Source organism: Brachyistius frenatus, unplaced genomic scaffold (assembly GCF_029030835.1).
Source record: "Brachyistius frenatus isolate BFR_SWC_R1_liver_20210118 unplaced genomic scaffold, ASM2903083v1 Contig_50, whole genome shotgun sequence".
Taxonomy (NCBI): domain Eukaryota; kingdom Metazoa; phylum Chordata; class Actinopteri; family Embiotocidae; genus Brachyistius; species Brachyistius frenatus.
In genome coordinates, this window is record NW_027210649.1 from 2,331,924 (window position 1) to 2,353,367 (window position 21,444).

The 21,444-nt window shown below is 41.3% G+C and overlaps 1 protein-coding gene across 1 annotated transcript; it reads right to left on the bottom strand.

The window, feature by feature from the left end:
- Window positions 1-2,166: 2,166 nt before the first annotated feature.
- Window positions 2,167-21,427, bottom strand: LOC138624200 (protein phosphatase 1 regulatory subunit 12A). The gene is made up of 12 exons (XM_069704180.1): window positions 21,408-21,427; window positions 19,897-19,987; window positions 19,607-19,813; window positions 19,392-19,494; window positions 17,937-18,064; window positions 9,127-9,143; window positions 8,875-9,004; window positions 7,339-7,443; window positions 7,075-7,125; window positions 6,819-6,869; window positions 4,109-4,401; window positions 2,167-2,252 (listed from the first exon to the last, which is right to left on the bottom strand). The coding sequence occupies exons 1-11, from the start codon at window positions 21,425-21,427 to the stop codon at window positions 4,267-4,269; spliced, it is 1,038 nt and encodes a 345-aa protein (XP_069560281.1). The 3' UTR covers window positions 2,167-2,252; window positions 4,109-4,266.
- Between the last annotated feature and the right edge of the window lie 17 nt (window positions 21,428-21,444).

Genomic DNA, 21,444 nt, shown 5'->3' on the forward strand with positions numbered 1-21,444 from the left:
AATCCTGTGTCTCTGGCTCGTCACTTACAGCAAATTAATGAATTTTACATCAAATATATTGTATAATTACAGTGTTTTGAATTAAACTAAGGATGCCTTTATGGATCCCTAAACTGTACCGCCCAGTATCATGCAAAGCGTGTAGTACACCCATCAGTCCACTAGGTGATACTGTTTCAGTGTCACATTTTGCCTCGCCTAAACGTGAAAAGTACACGCATGTATGACTGAGGTCAAAGAAGTAAGGTTATGTGACGAGGTACAAAGAGTGATGAGACCGTAGGTTGGGAGCCGGTCCGGCGTAATTCGATTAAACAAGCACAGGACTTTTACTCACTTGGTGTTTAATTCCGTAAGAAACCAAAAATCAATATGAATTTATTTTAAGTATCGTAAGTAAGTTAAATAAATGACATAATTTAACTCAGACAATGATCTTTTTCTAACCCTAACCACATAGTTTTTGGTACCTAAACCTAATAAACCTTCATTTTCATGTGTAGGTGAGGCAAAGGGTCACACTTGACATCCTCTAGTGAACTGAAAGGGGTATTACACGTTTTAAATATGTAACTCCGTCCTTCAACATTGCGGGAACGAACTCTGATCAGCTTCATAAAGTTCAGTTTTATTTCCAGGCTGTTGGTTTGGACAAAATATTTAAGACCACATAAAGGTTGTAGGGAATAAAGTGTCAGAGGTGATTTATAGAACAATGTCTGAAGTGTGTGATTTTGGTATTTGGATTTTCATTACCTAACACAAATGTGGCCAACGGGGTCAACACAAATAATCAGTGTATTCCTTTAAAACAAAATTGAGTAAACAAAGCATAAAGATTAAAACTAATAAATTCATAAATAAATAAATATATCTCTGTTACAAAACCTAACATTGTCATTCACACACAGTTGGAGTGTGTCTTCGGTTTAGCCATTCGGTTGTTTTGAAGCTGAGCTACTGAATAAAGAATAATCCACTATGAAGGACCTGCAAACAAAAAATGAAGCACAGCAACTGAAAACACAGAGAACTGAGAATGAAACAAACATAAATTCTGTTCTCATGGAAACGGTACCATTGTCAGTGTGATCCAGGGCGGCTAGTGATGCCCAAATGATCAAAGATCATCATTGCCCACTCTCTACGAAGTGCACGAGACCATTGTTCTGCCTTTCAGTTCTAATATCCTTCAAATGCCGACTGCAGTGGGGACACCGTCACAAGCGAGATAAACAAAAACACAGATTTCTCAAATAAAAGCTCAACTTAATTTTCAAAATGCCACAAATTGGACTGAAACGTTTATCTAACCAGTTGGAATTGCAGGTTTGCCAAAGGCTTTTATGTGTTGAAATGTGTTTCTTTGTCACTGGTCCCGAATACACAAGACCATAAGCTGCAGTAGAAAACTGTAGAAAAACCACCCACAGGTTTCCAAAGAGAAGTCTGGGGTTTAATCAGAGCAATAAAATATGGGAGGCACTGAGTTGTGGCAAGCAGGCACTGCTGAGTGACACACCTGAGACAGTTGTCAATCAAGGCAAACACAAACCAAAACATGCGTCTTTTCAAGCCTCTTCATCACCGAGGGAACATTTTACAAACCCATATGCTTTCTGTAAAAACGTGCGAGAGAAGCTGGCGGTTTCATCCGTCACTTCAGCACAGTCCGAGTCAATAATTGGCTTCTCTCTTTTTTCATACTTCAGATAATATTTAAACACTTTATGCGGTGCACCATGTAGCAACAAACGTGAAGTCTCAGTGTTATGTGTTGGTATAATGCAAGGTCCAGTATCTTCATGCAAACACCTGCAATAGTTTAAACTGGACCTTTAAATGTCATCCAAACAGCTAGTCTGGTCCCTACTTTGCACGTGAGAAAATATTGTAACAAATAATTGTAACAAATAATAACTAATCGAGGAGAGACAGTTGTTGCAACTCCGTCATACTAACTGTCAAATTTGACTGAAACTTAATAACACTTTTCTTTAGATCTTCACAAGTTTCAACAGTATTTAGAAACGAATGAAGCCAAACTGGCCCGTTAGCACACAGCAACTCAGAGAGGAGTCAAAGCCTGGGACCTCGTGGATGATTTAACGGCCACATCGTGGGTTGGAGCATCCGCAGACACAACAGGAGCTTCAGGCATCTTTTCACTTGGACAGTTTGCTGATGACTCGAATGAGAGCCCCGTTCTCATCCTTTAGCCTCTGGTTGTCTGACTTGAGCTCTGTTAAGATCTGGGACAACAGAGGGGGAAGAAAATGATATTAGAAAATCAGAGAAACATTAGTTATTCTGCTCTCTTTGGAATGTAATTTAAATGGTTTCTGGATGAGTTTGTGGTTTAAAGCTTCAGGTGGTACAATGACAGGATTCAGCAGGACAATCTACTGTAATGATGAAGTATCTTCAATCAACGCTGACAACAAGTGGACTAAAAGTTGTCTTTCACTCAAGTTTGAGCCCAGGCAATGAGGACATGCTTTCCAGTACTTGATCATGCAGTGAGGAGTGACATTGACAATATGCTCTGCATGTGAGAAGTGACGGAGAGTGAAGTCAGACAGAGAGGGGGGAGAAACGGAGAGAGGGTCAATTCCCCAAATCTAGGTCATATCTCTCGTGAGGAGCAATGACTAAAAATAACCACCCTCTTTGTCAAAGTATTTCCCCTCTACTGGAGACAAACAATAACCTTCTGCTCCAGCTAGGACACAGTTCTGAAACTGGTAAATGAGCAAAGGCACCTGCACCAACGTGTTTATAACTATGGAGAATCACATGTTTGGAGATCATTTTCTATCCTGTTTTCCCTGTCGCTCTGCACAGTGTACTGGATAAAAAAAAAATACAAATAAATTCCAGTTGGGGGAAGTCAACACGACCAGGCTCCCTTCACTTGCAGTTAAAGGTGCAGTTTGACTCTTTGAGGAATCATGCAAGAAGATCAGTTCCAAAAGAAGCTCCGGCTAGCAGCTCCTTAGGGTTAACACATAGAATGGAAACGGGGAAATGTGCAGCCTGGTTCTGTCCAAAACAAACTAAATCTTGTGGGCAGCACCTCTGAAGCTGGCTAAATAACGTATTGTTTGTTTAATCGGTACAAAAACTAAAATGCAAAACTTGACAAGCTGCGGTTTTATGAATTAGGTATGATGTCTTGTGGTCTTGTTGTCACCATGCTTTTGAATAAGTCATGGTTTCTATCTTCGCATTAAACTCATCAAGACAGCGCGTGATGTCTTACTGTTCCTTTAACGTTTAAGTATATTTTACAGTAATGGTCAGAACAGCTGAGCTTGTAAGTAATTAAATAACCTGTCCAAACATTAGTCGTTTGATTATTGAATATAATATCTTGCCATGAGAGCACTTTAACAAAGTTTGGACAAAAAAAAAAAAATCTTTAAACCAATAGTTAAAATGGGATTTATGGAAATGCATTTCTTGGGCTAAATTAAATTGTCTGTTTAGCTTCATCGCCTGAGTAGAACCAGGTCAGCTGTTTTCCTTTGCTTTCGTGTAGCTTCACATTTGGTGTATAGACATGAGAATTAAATCAATCTCTTGACAAATGGACTTAATTCCCCAAAAATGTCTGAATGATACTTTTAAAGTGACATATTAAGTAATCATGAACAAAAATACACACTGAAACAAAATCAGTCATATATGTGGGCCTGCGTCTCCCCCAGTGACACAACACTACATTTAGAAGCAGAGTGATCCCACGTTTTTAGCGCAGCTATTTCCTTGTGAAATAACACGGCACATTACACAGGATCCTGTGTATATTTGGCTGTTGCGAAATGAATCACAGCTGCAGAAGCTTTCATTTGTTAGGGTGCAGAGTCCCAGTCCTTAATGCAGTGTTGATGTTATGTGAAGCAGCATGCAACATGAATGTGGCTAAAAATACACTTCAAAGGAGTCTTTGTGAGAAGTGTTTGGGGGGCGCAGAGGGCATTTAAGGGGCATTGGTAGCCCTCTGATGATCATAAAGGAGACTGGGTCAAAAAAAAAAAGGATGCATTGCAGTGTGTGAGGGGGAGTGGGAGGAGGGGGGTGAGTATTGAGAGGGTGCAGGACCTGCCTGAGAGGAACACAGCAGAGGACGAGGGGGACTGTGGAGGCACCAGTAGGAAAGAGGAGTGTAGAAGTTATGTGGCTGAGGAAAGGGGTGGGGGGGAGGGAGAGGAGGGAGAGGGGGGAGGAGTGGAAAGGAAAGGAGGGCAAGATGATCTCAGAGGATCAGAGGTCCTCTGTCTCCGGCATGGAGGCCGTCTCAGAAAGGCGGGCGAGGACACGCAGCATGGCTTTATTCTCAGCCAGGAGACACTCATTCACCCTCCGCAAAGCCTGGACCTGAGCCAGAGCAGGGAAAGCCTGCACAGAGGAGGAGAGAGATACAGAAAGGGGCAGACAGAGAGAGCATGCAGGGAGGCAGGCACAGAGACTCACACAGAGAAGGTATCCACGTCCACCCATACAGGCATGCACACACACACACACACACACACACACACACACACACACACAGACAGCGAGAAGGAAAGAACAGCAGTGGAGGGATTTATCAGAAAAACTTATATAAACAAATATTTACACAACAGGGATATTCTGAGAAGAAAAAGCAAAGCATGGAAAATTATGAAGCCAGTTCTCTTTGGGCTTGTGTTGTTACGTGAATAGCTTTTCAAAGAAGAGGGCATTAAAATTCATAGAAATTCACAAAACCTAATACTCTACTCTATTTACTCAGGAGCCAGTCACTTCGAAGTAAAAGGGATGGAAATGATTCATTTCCCGTCCTCTTCTTGGCCTGAGTTTTTGAGGGGAACCTCAATGTGGTTCGACAGAGACATCTGTGGTTTGACGCAATTCCTGAAGGTAAACCGCAGAACACACACACACACACACACACACACTGGGCACTTGTAGTGTTTCAGGCCACCCTGACACAAGTTTGTGGAGTTGAATGTGGCTACAGATGATGTGTAAAGAGGACATTCAGCTGCTTCTTGTAACACCAAACACATTTATAAAGGAATTTAAAGCAGCCTGTATTTAGGACCAAACAGTTCATGCATATAATGTTCTCGGGGTGTTGGAATAAAACAGCGCAGTTTCTGGAGAGGTACCCTTGGCAGCAGTGAAGGAAAAGGACAAACAGAAGCGAGAATGCATAATGACCAGTATCCCTCATGACGCTCTCTTAAAATTTAGCTCTTTGATATCAAATCAGATCTGACCGCAGTCTCAGGTTCTGCAGATAATTCCACACAGTCACTATTCATTACATTTTAGAGGATGTCAAGAATAATCTAGCTTTTCTGTGAGAAATGTACGACCCCAGAAAAGAAACCTGACACTGGATATTACCAGTGTGACTATTCTAAAAAAAAAAGAAAGAAGGAAAACAAGGACACAGTGTTGTCAACGTGAGACACCTGAAACCAGGGCCAGTCACACACAGAGCTAACAGTCTCAGAGCTGCGCCACCTATCGGAAAGAAAAGGAACAACAGCAAACTGAAGGTGAAGATGTGCTGGTGTGCGCCATCTACAGGCAAGAGGAGCAACAGCATCAGGAATTCTGACACAACTGTGTTTTATTTACTTTTTTGTATAACTAAGTGTTAAAATTCCAGCTGGCTACTTTGTTTGCCTGTAGAAGACAATACAGTCATGTGGACATCTACAAGGTGCTGCGACTATTTAGTAGGTGGTGCTCTAATCTGACAGCTCCTGCCCCCTTGTGGAGAATCGGTGTCTTGCTCAACGTGAACGAGTGACTTTGTGAGTGCATACAAGCCGGTTCTCTGAGGTAAAGGTCGCGTGCCCCTGGAGCTCTCACGCTCTGACGTATTTCTACTTTTGAAAGAATTATGAACCCACGCGTGCGAACATGCCCCGGTCCCCTGACAGGACGGAAACAAGTGAGGTGACAGGCAGGTGTCAATCACTCCTCTGCGTCATAGCGACCACTCACCATCCCCCCTCCCCTGAGACAGCCTGCCCTCAGGGCTGGTACCCACAACGGAACCGCAGTGGGGCCTCCTGCTGAGGGAACCATGACAACACGGGGGTCAAACATCCGCGGCTGGCATGCCACACTGCTGTACGTCACAATCACACTCGGCCACTCTCTGCATTTATTATATTATTCTCACACTGAAGGCTTAGCTTTATTCTACCTTTCTTTAATTCTCTAACAATCAAATTCTAATCCTGCTGTGTATTTTGTAATTGCACGCACATACCCTGCAGACCTCTTCTATTCAGGCCTGTAGCTGTGTCCTGTGTTCCTTTATAAAGCAGAATACACACAGAGCAGCGCAGGAATGTCTCACAAAAGCAGGTCTTTTGCTCTTGGACTGGGTTTGGTATTCAGCTGGAACTAGGTCACAATGTTCACCCCAACAGTGGGATAAGTGGAGCAGGGGAGCAGCAGCACAGGCTCCTCCTCAGCCTGGCAGGAAGTGCCCCGGCAGAACACTGTGGGTAATGAGCCTGAAGCTTTAACCTTTCCTCTCCTTGACTCCAAAACCCCACCTGGCTAACCACAAGCCTGGAGTGCGCTTTATGTCTCCTCCGCTCTGTAAAAACACTTTAGGCATGCTTGATTTAGCATGGGTGGAAGGGGCTTGGCTGGAGGTGTGCACCTTCAAGGACTGCAAGTGTTATAATGGTCTTTGGAGGAAACATCAATGAGATAAATGAAGCACAACTTGTGTCTGAGACAGTACTGAAGCCTTTAAAACCCACTGTGAGTACGCATTATTTATTTTTGCGTGGACTGACCTTTACTTCCTCCTCCATGTCTGACACTCTTTTCTCAAGAGCTCGTTTTTCCTGTAAATAAAGAGGAACAACTGAAATGAATACACTCGTTATGGTCCTTTGGAAACCAGGAGAGTAAAACCATTCGACTCATTCGAAGCAGACAGGAAAGTTGGAGAGAAAAAAATAAACACAAAGATATTTGGACATTCATCCATCTTGATGGTGCAGAAGAGCAAGATCAAATAAAATGCCAAAAGGCTGCTGAGACACTTACCCTTTTCTCTGATTCAAGCACTGTAGATCTTTCTGATATCCTGTCGTGCCTCTAGAAGTCAGAGTGATAATGTTATTGGGGGTGGGGGGGGGGGTGTCATTTCACTTTTGATCATTTCGTGAAAATAAATAAAACAGTAAACAGCTAAATCTTTTTTCAGCACATTGAAATAATAAAACATGATGACAGTGAGAGTGAAAACTGTATTTTTTTTCTTCAGTTTCTTCAGTTTTCATATCGTAGTTTTCTGTTAGTGAGCGGTACCTGGGTGATTTTCTCCAGCTGGGACCGTATCTTGACTAACTCTTGTTTGCTGTCCTGCAGCCTGGATTTGAGCCTGTCATTCTCATGTAAAGCTTCTGCATACATCTGCAAATTAAGAAATGGAAGATTGAGTAATAGCTTTATTGTGGAGATTATTGGTCTTTTAATGCCATAAATCATTCATATTTTGATAATCAAATTTTGTATTTAAGAATAAAAAAAATTAAGAATGAAATAACACCGACTTTTATAAAGACATAAAAAGTGAACCACAGATGTCAGAAATAAATAAAGTAATCAACACAGATTGATATGTATAGATTGTGTATAAAATATAAATGATCTGAAAAGCAAATATAGACATAATTTAGGAAATCATTCAAACTCATTTAAACCCCATTACGTAGGCTGTTATAAAATATCGTGGAGATCATATTTTTTTTTGCAGAAAAGTTCAGTTTTAGATTTTACAATCGAATCCTTTATTTTGAAATCCGGAAGTACTTACAACTGTGTGTAAAGGTGCTACAGGTAAGAGTTTCACAACACGGCATTATGTGCAAATCCCTGTCGCCAAGTAGTGATGCCACTAAACTGAAGTTATTGGAGTGAATCTGCAGAGACAATTGTACAAGGTAACAATTGTTAAGTATTTCTTTGCTGATTCACGGTTTGTAAACTGTAAATATGTTTGTCCCTTTACAAGGGAACAAAGTTAACATCCCCCAAGCACCAGCGGTGTTTAGACTTTAGAGTTGGTGGGTGAATTGCAGGAGCTTTATGTGTTAATTCAAATATAGGTGATTATACGAGGGAAAGTTGTCTCTTTCTCCTCAAACTGACTGGTGTCAGTAAATAGTCCGCCATTGAGGCGTTTATGGAACATCAGTAAATTGTAGCTTCTACTAAGAGTCTGCATTTGATGCTTTTACAGTGCTCCCACTGACGTGCAGACATGTATTACTGGATTACTTATTGATATCTAAGAAAACTAAAAAGTCAAAAGGAAATTTAAAGAGTATAAAGGCTAACTTCTGATACTCAATTAAATGAAAGTCCAATTTTATTTTTGGAACACAATAAAAGTTGATGTAAGCTTATATAAATCTGTATGTGATTCAAATAGGGCACGCAAAGATAGTGATAGTACATCACACTGTGATATGAGACTAGATATTGTCTTAGATGTTTTGGATATCGTAATATCGTGATATAGCAAAAGTGTTGTCTTTTCCTGGTTTTATAAGTATCATCACAGTAAAGAAAATAATTACCAAAGTGTTCTGGCCGCCTTTATTCATTTTGTCAATACATCCATGTTACTGATGATTAGTTATCCAAAATCTCATTTTGTCAATATTTTGTGAAAGTACCAATAGTCTTCGCTACAATTTGATGCACCACAGATATCAAAGTATTTGGTGATTTTGTCCATATCGGCTAGACCTAGATTCAACAATCGGACTTTATCCAGGACTGCTGCTTTGATTCAATCACAGAGGAATGTGATTGTTTAAAGTGATGAAGAGTTACTACCTTCTTATAGTCTTTGGCAGCGGAGTCTTGCTCCTGTTTGTTCAGAGCGGCGAGCCTCGGCTCCCTCCGGGTGTACGAGCTGGTGCGGCCCAGTGGTCTGTCTGTCGCGCTCTCTCCACTGGAGTCATATCTCGAGGCAAAACAGCTCATACTCAGTACACAATGCATCTTTTTTTTTTTTTTTTTTAGAACATTTATTTTTGTTCCCTTAGATTTGTGTAATACCAGAGGGAGAAAAAGCTAAATCCTTACCTTGACAGTCTGTCATGCTGAAAAACAAAGAATAATCCATGTTAGTTTGATCATTCAGCACCGCAGCATGGGAACAACACAGTGTAAAAATGTTCTGTCATGGTTAGAACCACATTTATTTGTTTTTATGAGACTGAACAAATGCTCGGCAGAGAAATATTTTCCATTTTGAGACAAGAAAAAAAAAAAAAAACCCTGCCATTAGAATTATCACTGTGTTCAGAGGCCTGGAGTCCCGGAGGGAAGAAGTGCGGGGAGAAGTGAGAAATAATTCACCCCAACGCTGCACTGACAGAGTTCACGCAGGTCAAACCTCCCCGGTGAGCCTGGTTCATCTTTTGGAATAGGAGGATACCACGCAAATGCCTGCAGCATAAAAATGACATCATGGCATCAGAAGTCAAGTATCTCCTGATACTGACCTCAGACTGAGTTCAAACCATCCTGCCAGGTTTGATCTGTGACTGCCGCAGCCTGCGTGGCTGCCAAGTGGCATACATTCTGCATTTGTTTCCGTTTCACCAAGGAGCCTGCGGGCACTGTGCTACACGACCGGTGACGTACACTGTGACAGTCCGTGTTTTCAGAATTCCCATTACCTCAGAGATTTAATGAATTAGCTCAAAACTAGTTGGTCAGATTTATTTCTGCCTCTTACCTTCCCGTGTTATTTTACATTTCATTCACTGTGTGCTCCGTCTACGCCGTCTGCATTGCAAACCTCCAGCCGGACCTGTTCCTGCACTGAACTAACAAATGTCTCCTTGCCATCAGCTGATAAACGTGGCACATGAGAGGGATGATGACTGGAGGTGTTAACTGTTCATACTGGACTGAAAATGTGAGTCATGGAGGGGGGGGGGGGAGAAGCTGCCACAATGTGAGCCCGGACTGATCCATAATCCCTGCTGCAGTCTCATAAACTTTTTCTCCTTAATTCAAAGATTTGGAGTTGCTCTCCTACCAGGGGAAGAAACCTTTAAACACCTCTGTTTAGAAATTCTTCGCAATAAACGTCTTGTGTGGCGGCCTGAGCTGTTTCGAGACAAGAAGCAGATGTACGCCGCGGTAAAAGAATATGGAGGACAATTAATGTCAAAACCAACAGCTACTCCTGCGTCTCACATTTGGCCAGTCGGGGGATATTTCACGCAGCATCGTAGGAGCAAGTGTTTACATAACTGAGCCAGCGCTGCCTGTCCTTATGTGGTCATGTGCTTTAGCAGAGCTTTCCAGGAAAAACCAGACCTCCATGACCTTAGATGAAAAAGGGCCAAGGATGGAGCCAAGAAGAGCTCTTACTCATTCAGATCCCCTGAAGAGATTCCTCGATCTGATTTAGAATTAATTCATTAATCAACAGGGATGATTGGCTAACTGGTTGTGGGAATATATTACCAGGACACCTGCTTGTGGGGATGTGAACCAAACTCTCTCAATATTATTAGTACGCAAACCTAACTCACACTAAAGGATTAGGAAATTGGTGAAATTAGATTTATAAAAAGTGACATCATGGAGGGGTGTGTGTGTGTGGGGGGGTCCTGTGGAGATTACAGGACATGATCTTCAATAAGTGAGTGAGCTATTGCAGCCAAATAAGTGCACAACATCTATAATGAACTGCAGCCAGAAACTAAACCATAGTTGAAACTCTGCTAGTGATGGCAGCTGCACCATTCGGATTCCCTTGTTAGGAGAAATGGAGGGAGTTAGAAGTGGCACATAGCTCAGCAAAGTATTTGAGGCAGAGCAGATGAGGGAGGAGATGTTTAACAACGGGGCGTCAGACCGGTGGAAACGGCCTCTGATCAGGTGCATGCTGGAACTGTAAACACAACTGCTTCTAGTTTTATAGCTTGCCAGGACCAACATCTTACACACCGGTGGGTTCGTGGGGAGTCAGAGGTGCACACAGGCAGCCCGCATCAGCTCGCTTATATAGTGTATAAATAATCATCTCAGAGCCTATGAAAATCATTGGAAGAGTCTTTACCCAGCCTCTCACCTCGTTCCCTTCCTGTCCTCTTTCTGTCACAGCATCGCTCCTTCAGAGCTGACTGGATGCCTGCAGTAGGAAAATCTGAGCTACACACACACGCTCTCTCTCTTAACTCCCACTAGTGGAACTGACACTGCACACGCAACCATAAAAGACGTTTCTTCCACACCTTTCCTCACTTCAGACAATCCTCCCTCTCTGTTAACTCTTTGCAATACATCTGAGACCTCTTTCTCTTTTTGCAAAATCATTAATTCAGGCTGCTTCATAAATGCCAGAAGAAGCACCTTTACTTTAAATATCATCAGTTATAATTAATAGAGCATTCATACATCATTATTGGTAAGAATTATGACAAATTTATACTGTGTTAACAACTTGCTTTAATGACTTTTTATCCGGTCAGTGGTTCCCAGCCTGGAGGGCTCTGGCCCCTTCGAAATGGTCTATAAATCTGAAAGATTGTGAAATGATTAATGGAGTCTAAAAGAAAGAAATCTAAACCCTGACACCTGAATTTATATTCAGTTTTCATTTTACAGACTATTTCCTAATGTAATCTTTGTTTTTCATGAAATATGGGATCATTTTAACTATTAGTGAGCCGTCTGAGACACTTAGAGGGGACATATTTATTTGGTGGATCTGTAAACAACTCGACATCTGAACTCATGGAGACTGTTTTATTTTAAAAAGCCAAGAAGGTTTGTATCCACTGTTTTATTCTTTAAAAAAAAAAAAATCCTTTTAGTTTTTAAGTTTGTCAAATTTCTTGAATGTTAATGTAGCAGAACTCGTAGCTACTGTTGTCAAATACTTGTAGTGGAGTAAGAAATACAACATTTGGAAGCATAAACCAACATAAAATGCAACTGCTCAAGTACAACTACCTCAAATTTGAAATACAGTATTTGAGTAAATATACTTAGTTACTTTTCACTGCTATGAACATCTGCCAGATGTTCAGTGTCAGCCAATAATGCAGATGTCTTCCTGTTTATTTGTCTTCCTGTTGCTCACAGCTGCAACACACATTGCATTTTTACTGAAGAGGACCAGGCTCTCGTTAAAACATGGTGGCAAGTGCTGCAAATACTGCATCAACCTGATTCCAACCCCTCTGCATTGCATTTTCTCCCCCAGGAAAAGTCTGCCAATTCAGATTGAGCTGACATCATGGAAAATGAATGCCTGACTTTCACCATGGATACAGCAGAGAGAGACTTACACTTCTTGAAAGGAGAGCAAAAAGGAATCTCAACATCCACTGGAGGTATTCACCACTGGCAACTGCACCATAATGAGAGCGGCTGTAGTGTTGCATGGCGTTACTATACATGAGTCTAAACAGAAAGCATTACATTGTGTCATATTTTAGTTTTGATTTCTGTCTTTCCCTTTAAACGTGCCTGTCATACAGAGTTCAGCTCAGTCTTATGCACTGACATAAACAGTCAACCAACGCCCCGTGAGAATAAGCCACTTAGACAGAAAAAATAACAGGAAATTACAGAGGGACTGTTTCAATCCAAAAGTCTTTTCCAGAGAATGTGGTCAGACTCTCAGTCCAGCAGAGCAGAGACTCGCCTCTCTCTCGCAGGTCATCAAATAAGCTGAGATAAGTGACTGATTAGTCATAACCATGCGTGTAATCTATATGTAGAAATGAGCAAATAGCTCTCATCCTGTTAATCAAATGATTCTTGTTTCACTAAATGTGCTCACAACAGCACATATCCAAACACATACAGACTTAACTTATTTTTCTTATCAGTTAATCTTGCCCTTCTCAATTAATTTTCTTATCTGAAAATTGTAATAGAATATTGAGAAATACTCCAAGGTCAAGTAAATGCAATTATACTTTCTTTTATCAGACAAGCCGTCAAAAACCGGAAGAAGAGCATCTAAATAATTACATTTGAGGAGCTGAAACTACAGAATACTTTTCATGTTTGCTTAAGAATTACTGTAATTAGTCATAAATTATTTAAATAGTTGCAGATAAATTTTCTGTCAATCAACCAGCTGATTAGTCAACTAATGGTTTTGGCTCTACTTTCTACAGAGCCAGTGAAACGGTGTGTAGACATCATGGAAGAATAAAGACAAATCAGTGCAGTCAAATGATCAATCATTAATATCTACAGCAGACAAAATTCTGTCTAAAGTCACGACTGAGACATTCTGGGCTGTCAATATCAACAAAGTCACTTGACAAATAAATAAACCAGGAATTATAATATGAATGATATTTACAGCTTCATTGAATAAACAGATTTGAAAATTAAAAAGATTTAAGATTCCACAGACATAAACTAGTAAAAAAAATACTCCATGATGTTCAATATGTCCTGTTAGATGTGTTAAACTGTGTCAAACATTTTAAACTGAATAGGTGTCTTTCTCTCGAAGAAAATCTTACTCTGTAGTTTTTGTCTGTCGGGGACGGAGAGGACGGCGGAGAATCTGTCACTGACTTCCTGGTGCGAGTCAGGTCCTTGGTGCGTGGGTAGTAGGTTGACATCTCCCTCCTCTACCACAGACAGGCAGGTCAGCTTCTACTGTAACACTCACCGAGGCCAGATAACAGCTGCACAAGACGCACAGATTCCCTCAAGCAACAGTGACGCAGATGTCCATGACCGCGCTCCCGGGGAATCCTCAGCAACAACAGGTGTGTGTGTATATGTGAGTGTGTGTGTGTGTATGTGTGTGTGTGTGTGTGTGTGTGTGCGCGCGTGTGTGTGTGTGTGTGTGTGTGTGTGTGTGTGTGGTGTTTCTGTCCAGCTTCACACTCCCATGAGCTGGAGAGAGCCGCAGCTAAATTTGGAAGGATTTCAGATGTGCGGTCACGCCTTCTTCAAACCTCAGGGAGTTAAATAACAATCAGATAAAAATGCAAAGAACAATAAAACAAAATAATCTCTCTCGAAAAAAGAGAAAATACCTCTTTAACGAGGAAAGCAAACAAACACTTATCCCTTGTCTCCACTCTGCCAGCTCTGACCTCCTTTATGAAATGCAAAAAAAGAGTCCAAAAGACCACAACCAAGAGAGAAAAGTTTGTTCTCTATGCTGTCTCTTCCTGTGTTTCCCAAAGTTATACACTCTCGCCATCTCCCTCCCTCCCTCCTCTCTCTCTCTCTCTCTCTCCCTCTCCTTCTCCTTTCTCTGTTTGGTCGCCCTCCCGGTCCCCCCACCCCCACCTCCTCCAACACCCATGGCCCCCAGCTTCTCCCTGCTCTCTTCAGCTTTGGCAGCTTTCTGTGGCGGCCTGCCAGAGGCTCTGCTGTGGACGGACTCGGCACCAAGGGCTAAAATTGTCCACTGATGTGAACAGGAATAAGGGGAGGTGGAGTCAGGAGGAGGGTGATGGGGTGGGGTGGGGGTTCAGCAGTTTGTGTCCTGGAAGGTCAACACAGTATTACCTGAGGAGCCATCAGCAACCCTGAAGTGCCAAGTAACTGTGCTCCCTGCAGTGTGATGGAGAGGAGCTGTTGTTTGTTTGAGTGCTACACGGTGTTAACACGGAGCACTTATGACACATCTCCTCTTCCTAACATATGTTTCATTTGCATCATGGTTTAGCCCTGCAACAGGAATGAGGCATTCTTTATTTTGTCTCACAGCTGTGTCGGTTATATTTTTGCATCTCATCCTGCGGCCTATTGAGGGATAGATTTGTAAAAAAAAAAATTCTCATCTTTCCTCAGGGTCACTATGTTATGAAGGAATAGTTTGATATTTTGATGAAATACACTTATTTGCTGTCTTTTCAGCAGTTATATGACAGGATTGATGGCATTATCCTCACAGACAGCATATAATAACAGACATAGTTTCAGGATCTGAAAAGTCAAAAGCACAAAGTCGATGCATTTTTTCCACAAGTCATTATGGTGTCATTAGCTAAATGTACTCCTTCTAATCAGTCTCTGGTTGTCCTTCTGAAAATATTTCCATCATTAATTAGATATTAGGCCTTAAAGAGAGGTGTGTTTAAAGCACCATTTAACAAACCAATAGATGATGTCACTGGGTTTCTCCTTGGTTCTAAGATTTATATATAAATAATATGTAAAGCCGCTTTTTGAAAATTATTTCTGCTTACTTAACATAATTATGTAATATCATGCAGAGGCCAAGTTTTCAGGGGCTTGCATCACAATTAAGTTGTACAACGTGTTGATCTGATTGGCCATCACATACACAGCCTGACTGTTGCTTAAAATTGTGCGATGCCGGAATGCCGAACTTGAGACTTTAAAACGTCCGTTCACCTCACCAACTAGTGGGCGGGTTTGACCTCTTGATTCTCAGCCAGCAGCTCGTTAGCTTAGCAAAAAGACTGGAAGCAGGGAATAAACTGTTAGACTGGTTCCATCCAAAGTCAACAAAATCTGCCTATCAGCAGCTCTACTTAACATATTATATAGTTTCTTATCTATTTGATCTGTTTCAACAAGTTGTGGATGTACAGTTGACTATGTCACTACACAACCAGTCTTGTTTTGCTCAGGTTAAAACAAACAAGATTTAAGACTGTGATTACTGAGCTTCAGTGGGGCTGCTAGGTGGTTTTTGTTACCTTTGGACAGAACCAGTCTAACTGCTCCCTCCTGTTTATCCCTCATAAGCTCAGTTGCCCAGCTACTGTGTGTAACTTTGTGTTCACCAGGCAGACAGAAGAGTGGTATCAATCTTCTCACATAAAACTTGGCAAGAAAGCCAATATGAATGTTTCCCAAAATGTTAAACCGTTCTTTTAAACAACCCCAACAAAACCCCCCTACTTTGTTCCCATAGTCTGCTCAGGCCAGCTCGTTGCTATCTTCCTTTTATAGTGAGGTTCGCAGCACCTCGCTGTTCCTAAACTCCCTCATTCCTGCTCAGGGCAAAAAGATGCGAGTGAAAGGGAAAGAAAGCAGGAAAAGTAAGACTTGACTATTTAACAAAAAAGGACTGTGGGACTGTTGAACAACCATCCACACACATAACATTCAGAGTGAGGTCGTAATTTATCCTCAAATACCATCACTTGCAGCTTAAGCTTTTTTTTTTTTTTTTATAAGGTCTGTGGTTTCTGAACTAATCTGTTTAACATCAATGCGAAAGATGGTTTGAAATAAACCCCATGTGCAGTAATTTCCAAAAACTGAAATTTGAATTAGTAGTCATCTTGTATATGCAGCATATTTAGAAAACATGTTTCTCTGTAAATAGTTTAAGTTAATGTCAGTGAACTACATTGGCGCTGGTGTTTAAGACGTCTGGTAAGAGTTTATCCCAGCTGGAGTTCCCCCAGTCTGATCCTCAGCCTACTTTCAGGACCGTCCATATAGGATATTACACTCGTGCATTTTTTTTTTGTGCAACTGAAAATAAGTAGCTTCCAGAGATCAGTTAAGTGTGGGAGCAAATGTGGAAGAGGAGGTCGCACTACCAGCAGGATCCAATTTCTTAATCCCTTCTCATACGAAGTGATACTGCAGCAGAAAAACTGGCTTCAGAGGTATTCGTGCTTGCTGTGGTTGAACCATCAAGTAGCAGAACCTCTCAGTAGTGCAGCTCTGCACCTGTCTCTGTCTCTGTTGTTGGCCAAAAAATGTGGAAAATCTGGTCAGATCATCATGGAGTCACACAGAGGTCGGCGCTAGTGATGGGCAGCCTGTCATGCTTCTGATGAAACCACGCTGCTCTGTATGATTATCACAGACAGATATAGTCCTCGCAGTAACGCTAAGAGACTCTCAGGTTACTGACAGATCTCTGTTTTCAGATTCCAGATTGGGAGACAGCTGAACAGCTGACTTGGAGTCAGCTCACGGGGAAACCGCTTTCCATTCACACCGTATTACACAGGAGGACATCCATAATCAGCAATAATCTTGACACGATCTTGTAAAAGTCATTGCCTTATCATCTCTCTTGTCGCCTCTACTTCCCCTTCATTGTGGTATCTATTGTAATCCTATCTTTAGAAAATCCAAATGAATCAATTATCTCCACTGAAACAGAAGCGAATTGCCAGATATCCCCGAGCAGGAGGAATTAGCGACGAGGTTCAGGGTGTTTCACAGCAGCACACAGGTGTAGGGGGAACAGTACCGTTCAGAAGGTGAAAGAGAAAGTCAATCCCTCTGAATCCGAGGCTAAGACGGCGCAGAGAGAGTCTCAGTTTTGCCCAATATGGTATGGAATGCTGAGACACCTCAGCCATGTGATGTGAAGAAGCTAAGTGACTTAAAGGGAGCAGGAAGAGGAGGAGGAGATGGGAGGAGGGGGGGGGGTTGGTCCTTCTGGTCTGTCTCTGAGATATTAACCAGCACTTGTAGTTTAAAGGCTCTGGGAACACATGCTTCACATCTGCGATTGCAGTGCATCTTTAGATGTTACATCAGAGATCAGAGCAGAGCTGCCTTTGAAGCATACTTAGCTTTCAGGCCAGGGAGGATCAGAATGTGAACATAAAACAATGGTGCTAATGGATATTGATTTATATGGGACACTAAAATCACTGTGGCATATGGAGATATCAGTTTTATAAGTTAGAAATCATGTTGCTTTGTAATAGGCAAAGCAGGTCATGACCACACTTAAGCTTGTAAACACATTCTCTGGTGATCTCTTTGTATTAAACAGTCATTTGTGAAGCTGTAAACTTGGTTTTTCTGGAGCAAACTGGGCATGAAAAACAATCTGGATGATCCTTTGGCTCCATCTAGTGGTGCAAAGCTACAGTTGGTTCAAACTGCCTTTTTTCTGTCACTATTGAACTAAAAGTGCATCCAAGTTTTCCACATACCTCAGCAGCATAGTCTGAACTCTCCTCCTCACAGCATTGGTGTCCTTGTTGGTGCTTCGTGTCAATTGTCAGCAGTGTTGCATCTTCCACAGGGTTTTGGTTTTCATCCCTCCAGCATCTCTCACCAACTGCACATATAAAGACAGTATTTATGTTCCATGCTTCTCTGGATTACTGCTATTAATGAATACTGACTGTGTGCTTCAGGACTGACAAACAACTCTGATGTTTTGTTTGGAGTCTTGAAGTCTCTGGGCCTTATTACAGGAGTCCGCTACAGTCAATGGCCTTTTATTCCTGTTGTGGTGTCTCAAAGCTGTAAAACACTATTTAATACAATGTATTTTCAGGTGCTCGGTCTCTGTCGTTGGTGTTGATTTTATGCAGAGTTAAACCTCTCTGTTGACCCAAAACGTCAAGTAACATCATATTGAAGGATAACATACAGTACTGTTTTTGTCTGTGTGTGATTTCTTGGTAAACAAAAGGAATATATTACCTGAAAGGCCAACATACACTAACATAACCATGAAATATTTTCTTACTTGATGGAATAACAACGCCTGAAGGGAATTTCTGAATCTTGTCACTTTTATCAAATGTACAAAACACCTGTTTTGATATCTGTGACTGGTTTCTGATCCTCAAGTTTTTTTTAATGGCCCGCCATCACCTTACTGCCATCTTTGTGTTGGTCCCAAATGAAGGGGAGTCTTTCAGGTCAACTAAGAGGTGCAATCACGTTCGCCTCTTTGCTGATTCAGCAACTTATTTTGTATAACTGTGAGGTCAAAAGGATTCCTTCCTTTAATTGAGGGATCGAGGAGGTGATGTCACGTTGATAACATCAATCATACAAATAATGTGATAAAACCTGGTCTCTGGGTTTTAATAATGTTGAGGGCCTTAAATTTCAACTGCTGTACTTACAGTATATACTGATCTACTGGAGTACAGTGCTTCAGGGTATGCCTGGTCACACCTTCCTTAAATCATGCCTGGGTCGCACTTGACTATTCTGGACATAAAGTTGTATTTTATTGTTTTATTATTTAGAGTTTTTACAATTCATATTTATGTATTTGCTTTTTCCTCGTTCTGTGATTTGTGTGACCCTGGACAAGAGGATGAGGGAGGTGAAGATAACAGATTCTATATGTATCTACATGTCAAGATAACTGTATTTTGTATAATGGAAAATACCAATAAAAATAAGTTTCTAAAATATACAAGGACAGTGACCGCTGCAACAATACTTCTCTACATATTGAGTTTAAATTATGTCAGAACACAAAAATATTATATGGAAAAGTCTGTATGTTTTTCTTTTTTTTTCTTTCCAAATATTGGTATGTTTATGTTCTGGTATTATGGTCTGTACACCCCAAAGTAAAATAATTTACAGCCAGTCTGAACAGAGACTACGTGTTTAAAAACACTAAATGTTTTTCCTACCTCTGAAGGAGCTGTTGCAGTAAGGCACACCACATGATCCTGACAAATATGAGCGGTTTGGAGACTCAGCGAGGGTTTCTAACCTGGGTTCAACGTTTCCCTCCTGTACATTCAGAATATAGAAATACATCACAAATATCATCCAAAGTTACAAATCAAACATTCCTGAGGCAGTAAACCTAAAAAGGATTTCTGAATAATTCTCTCTTGGTAACCTCGTCCACTTTTCTCCACTTCAGACTGATCTCCGGTGTTTCTGTGGATGTGGACTCCGTCAGGCCAGTCCTAACTCTCCTGTTGTCTGTAAAGCCCCTCCTCAGACAGGACCTGTCATCCAGAGGCCCTCCTTCCTCCATCTCTCTGTCCTGAGGAGAAAGGCTGCTGGTCATCCGGGCCTCTTTCAGGTCAGTCAGAGTCACACCCTGCGGGATGTCCATACAGCTTCATGTCAGTCAGCAGATTAATCTATTGAAACCTAAACACCTGTAAACCATTTAGTTTTTACCTGTGTAGACCTGCGAGTTTGTCTGGCGTGACGCGACTTCGCTTTCCTCTGAGATTCTGCTTCTTCATCTCTGACCGGAGTCAGATACGACCTGGTCCAGAAAAAAAACACACAAATATGTAAATGTTATAAGTCTATGAGGGCACAGTCGAAGAGATGAGGGCCTCGTCAAGACAATATACATTTTTGGGACCCAATTTCTATTCAGGGGAAATTTAAAGGACAGAAACATACAACAATAACTAACATTTAATAATGATATTTATAATGGAAATGGGAAACTACAGTAACTAGATCAGAAAAAAGTAGGTCAACAGTCAAATACAATCCAATATATGCATAATTGATATTGTATGCATTATTGAATCCTTCATAAAGGTGAAAGCCGCATGCAAGCAAATTATAACTGCAAGAAAAATAGATCTTGAAACCTGGTTATGACTCAGGGGCCATCTATAAGACAGGGCCACAAAATTAAGTTATAATAACCCATCTTTTTAATTTGGTTACAAATTCACTAACACATCACCATCTAAGATTCAGTGAACATGGCTGTGATTGTGCATCCTAATTACAAACAGACAAAAATATCATAATTTCCAATACTGAAAACAACAGTACTTCCTACTGCATGTCTCTTGCTGCATCAGCAACTGTGGCCTGCTACTAATTTGCACTTTTGAATAATCTTTGCCCGGCGTTATGTTGCGCCTCCATATCTCATTGTAACAGGAAATACATAAATTTAGAGGCTCTGAGAAGATGCAGGCACGATATCCGCCAGTGGCTTCACAGACAAACAAAGAGCTGAGCAAGCATCAGTGGAGAGGCTCATGTTTTAGCCTCCGAGCTGCCAGCCCCTCCTCTGCTACGCTTTTACCGGTATTGATCTTTCAGCTGTGGAGTCACCCTAAATCCTGAATGAGAGTCAACGGACTGGTCAGCCGCACACTATATTCTATATAATGTATAAAGCTTAGGATATGGATTTAGTGACTGCGCCCAGGTCCATAGGCTCATACCACAAATGATGCAGTAAAATAAGACCAAAACAAATAAAAACAACACAGTCAATAACTACACAATTACATGTTTTAAGTATCAGTTTTAGCCATCGACTGTTAAACAACAAAACCTGCCATGCACATACAGCAAACTGCTCCTTTTATGCCACATAATAAAAACATGTATTATTAGTAAGTATAGTTGCTAAGAACAATAGCCTTAAGCAAGTGATTATTAAGTGTACATAAAAAAAAAGCAAATCAGGTAGATCAAAGAGAGGAACAAATTCTCAGTCCTCCTTTTAACAATATCCAAGCTCACATCCCAGCAGCTGTAAGAGGCCTACAGCACCTGTAGTGTCCACATTACTCTTCATTAAGATGACTAACATGGGGGCTTGGAGCGCTGCCAAAATGTTAACTTGTCAGACTGAAATTCCTAAAATGAAACTACTGAAAATAGAATCCAGGAATAGAACAGCATGACTCAGGCCCTGTGAAACTTACCTGGGAACAAACGCTTGCATGGTCCCTGTGGAAGGTC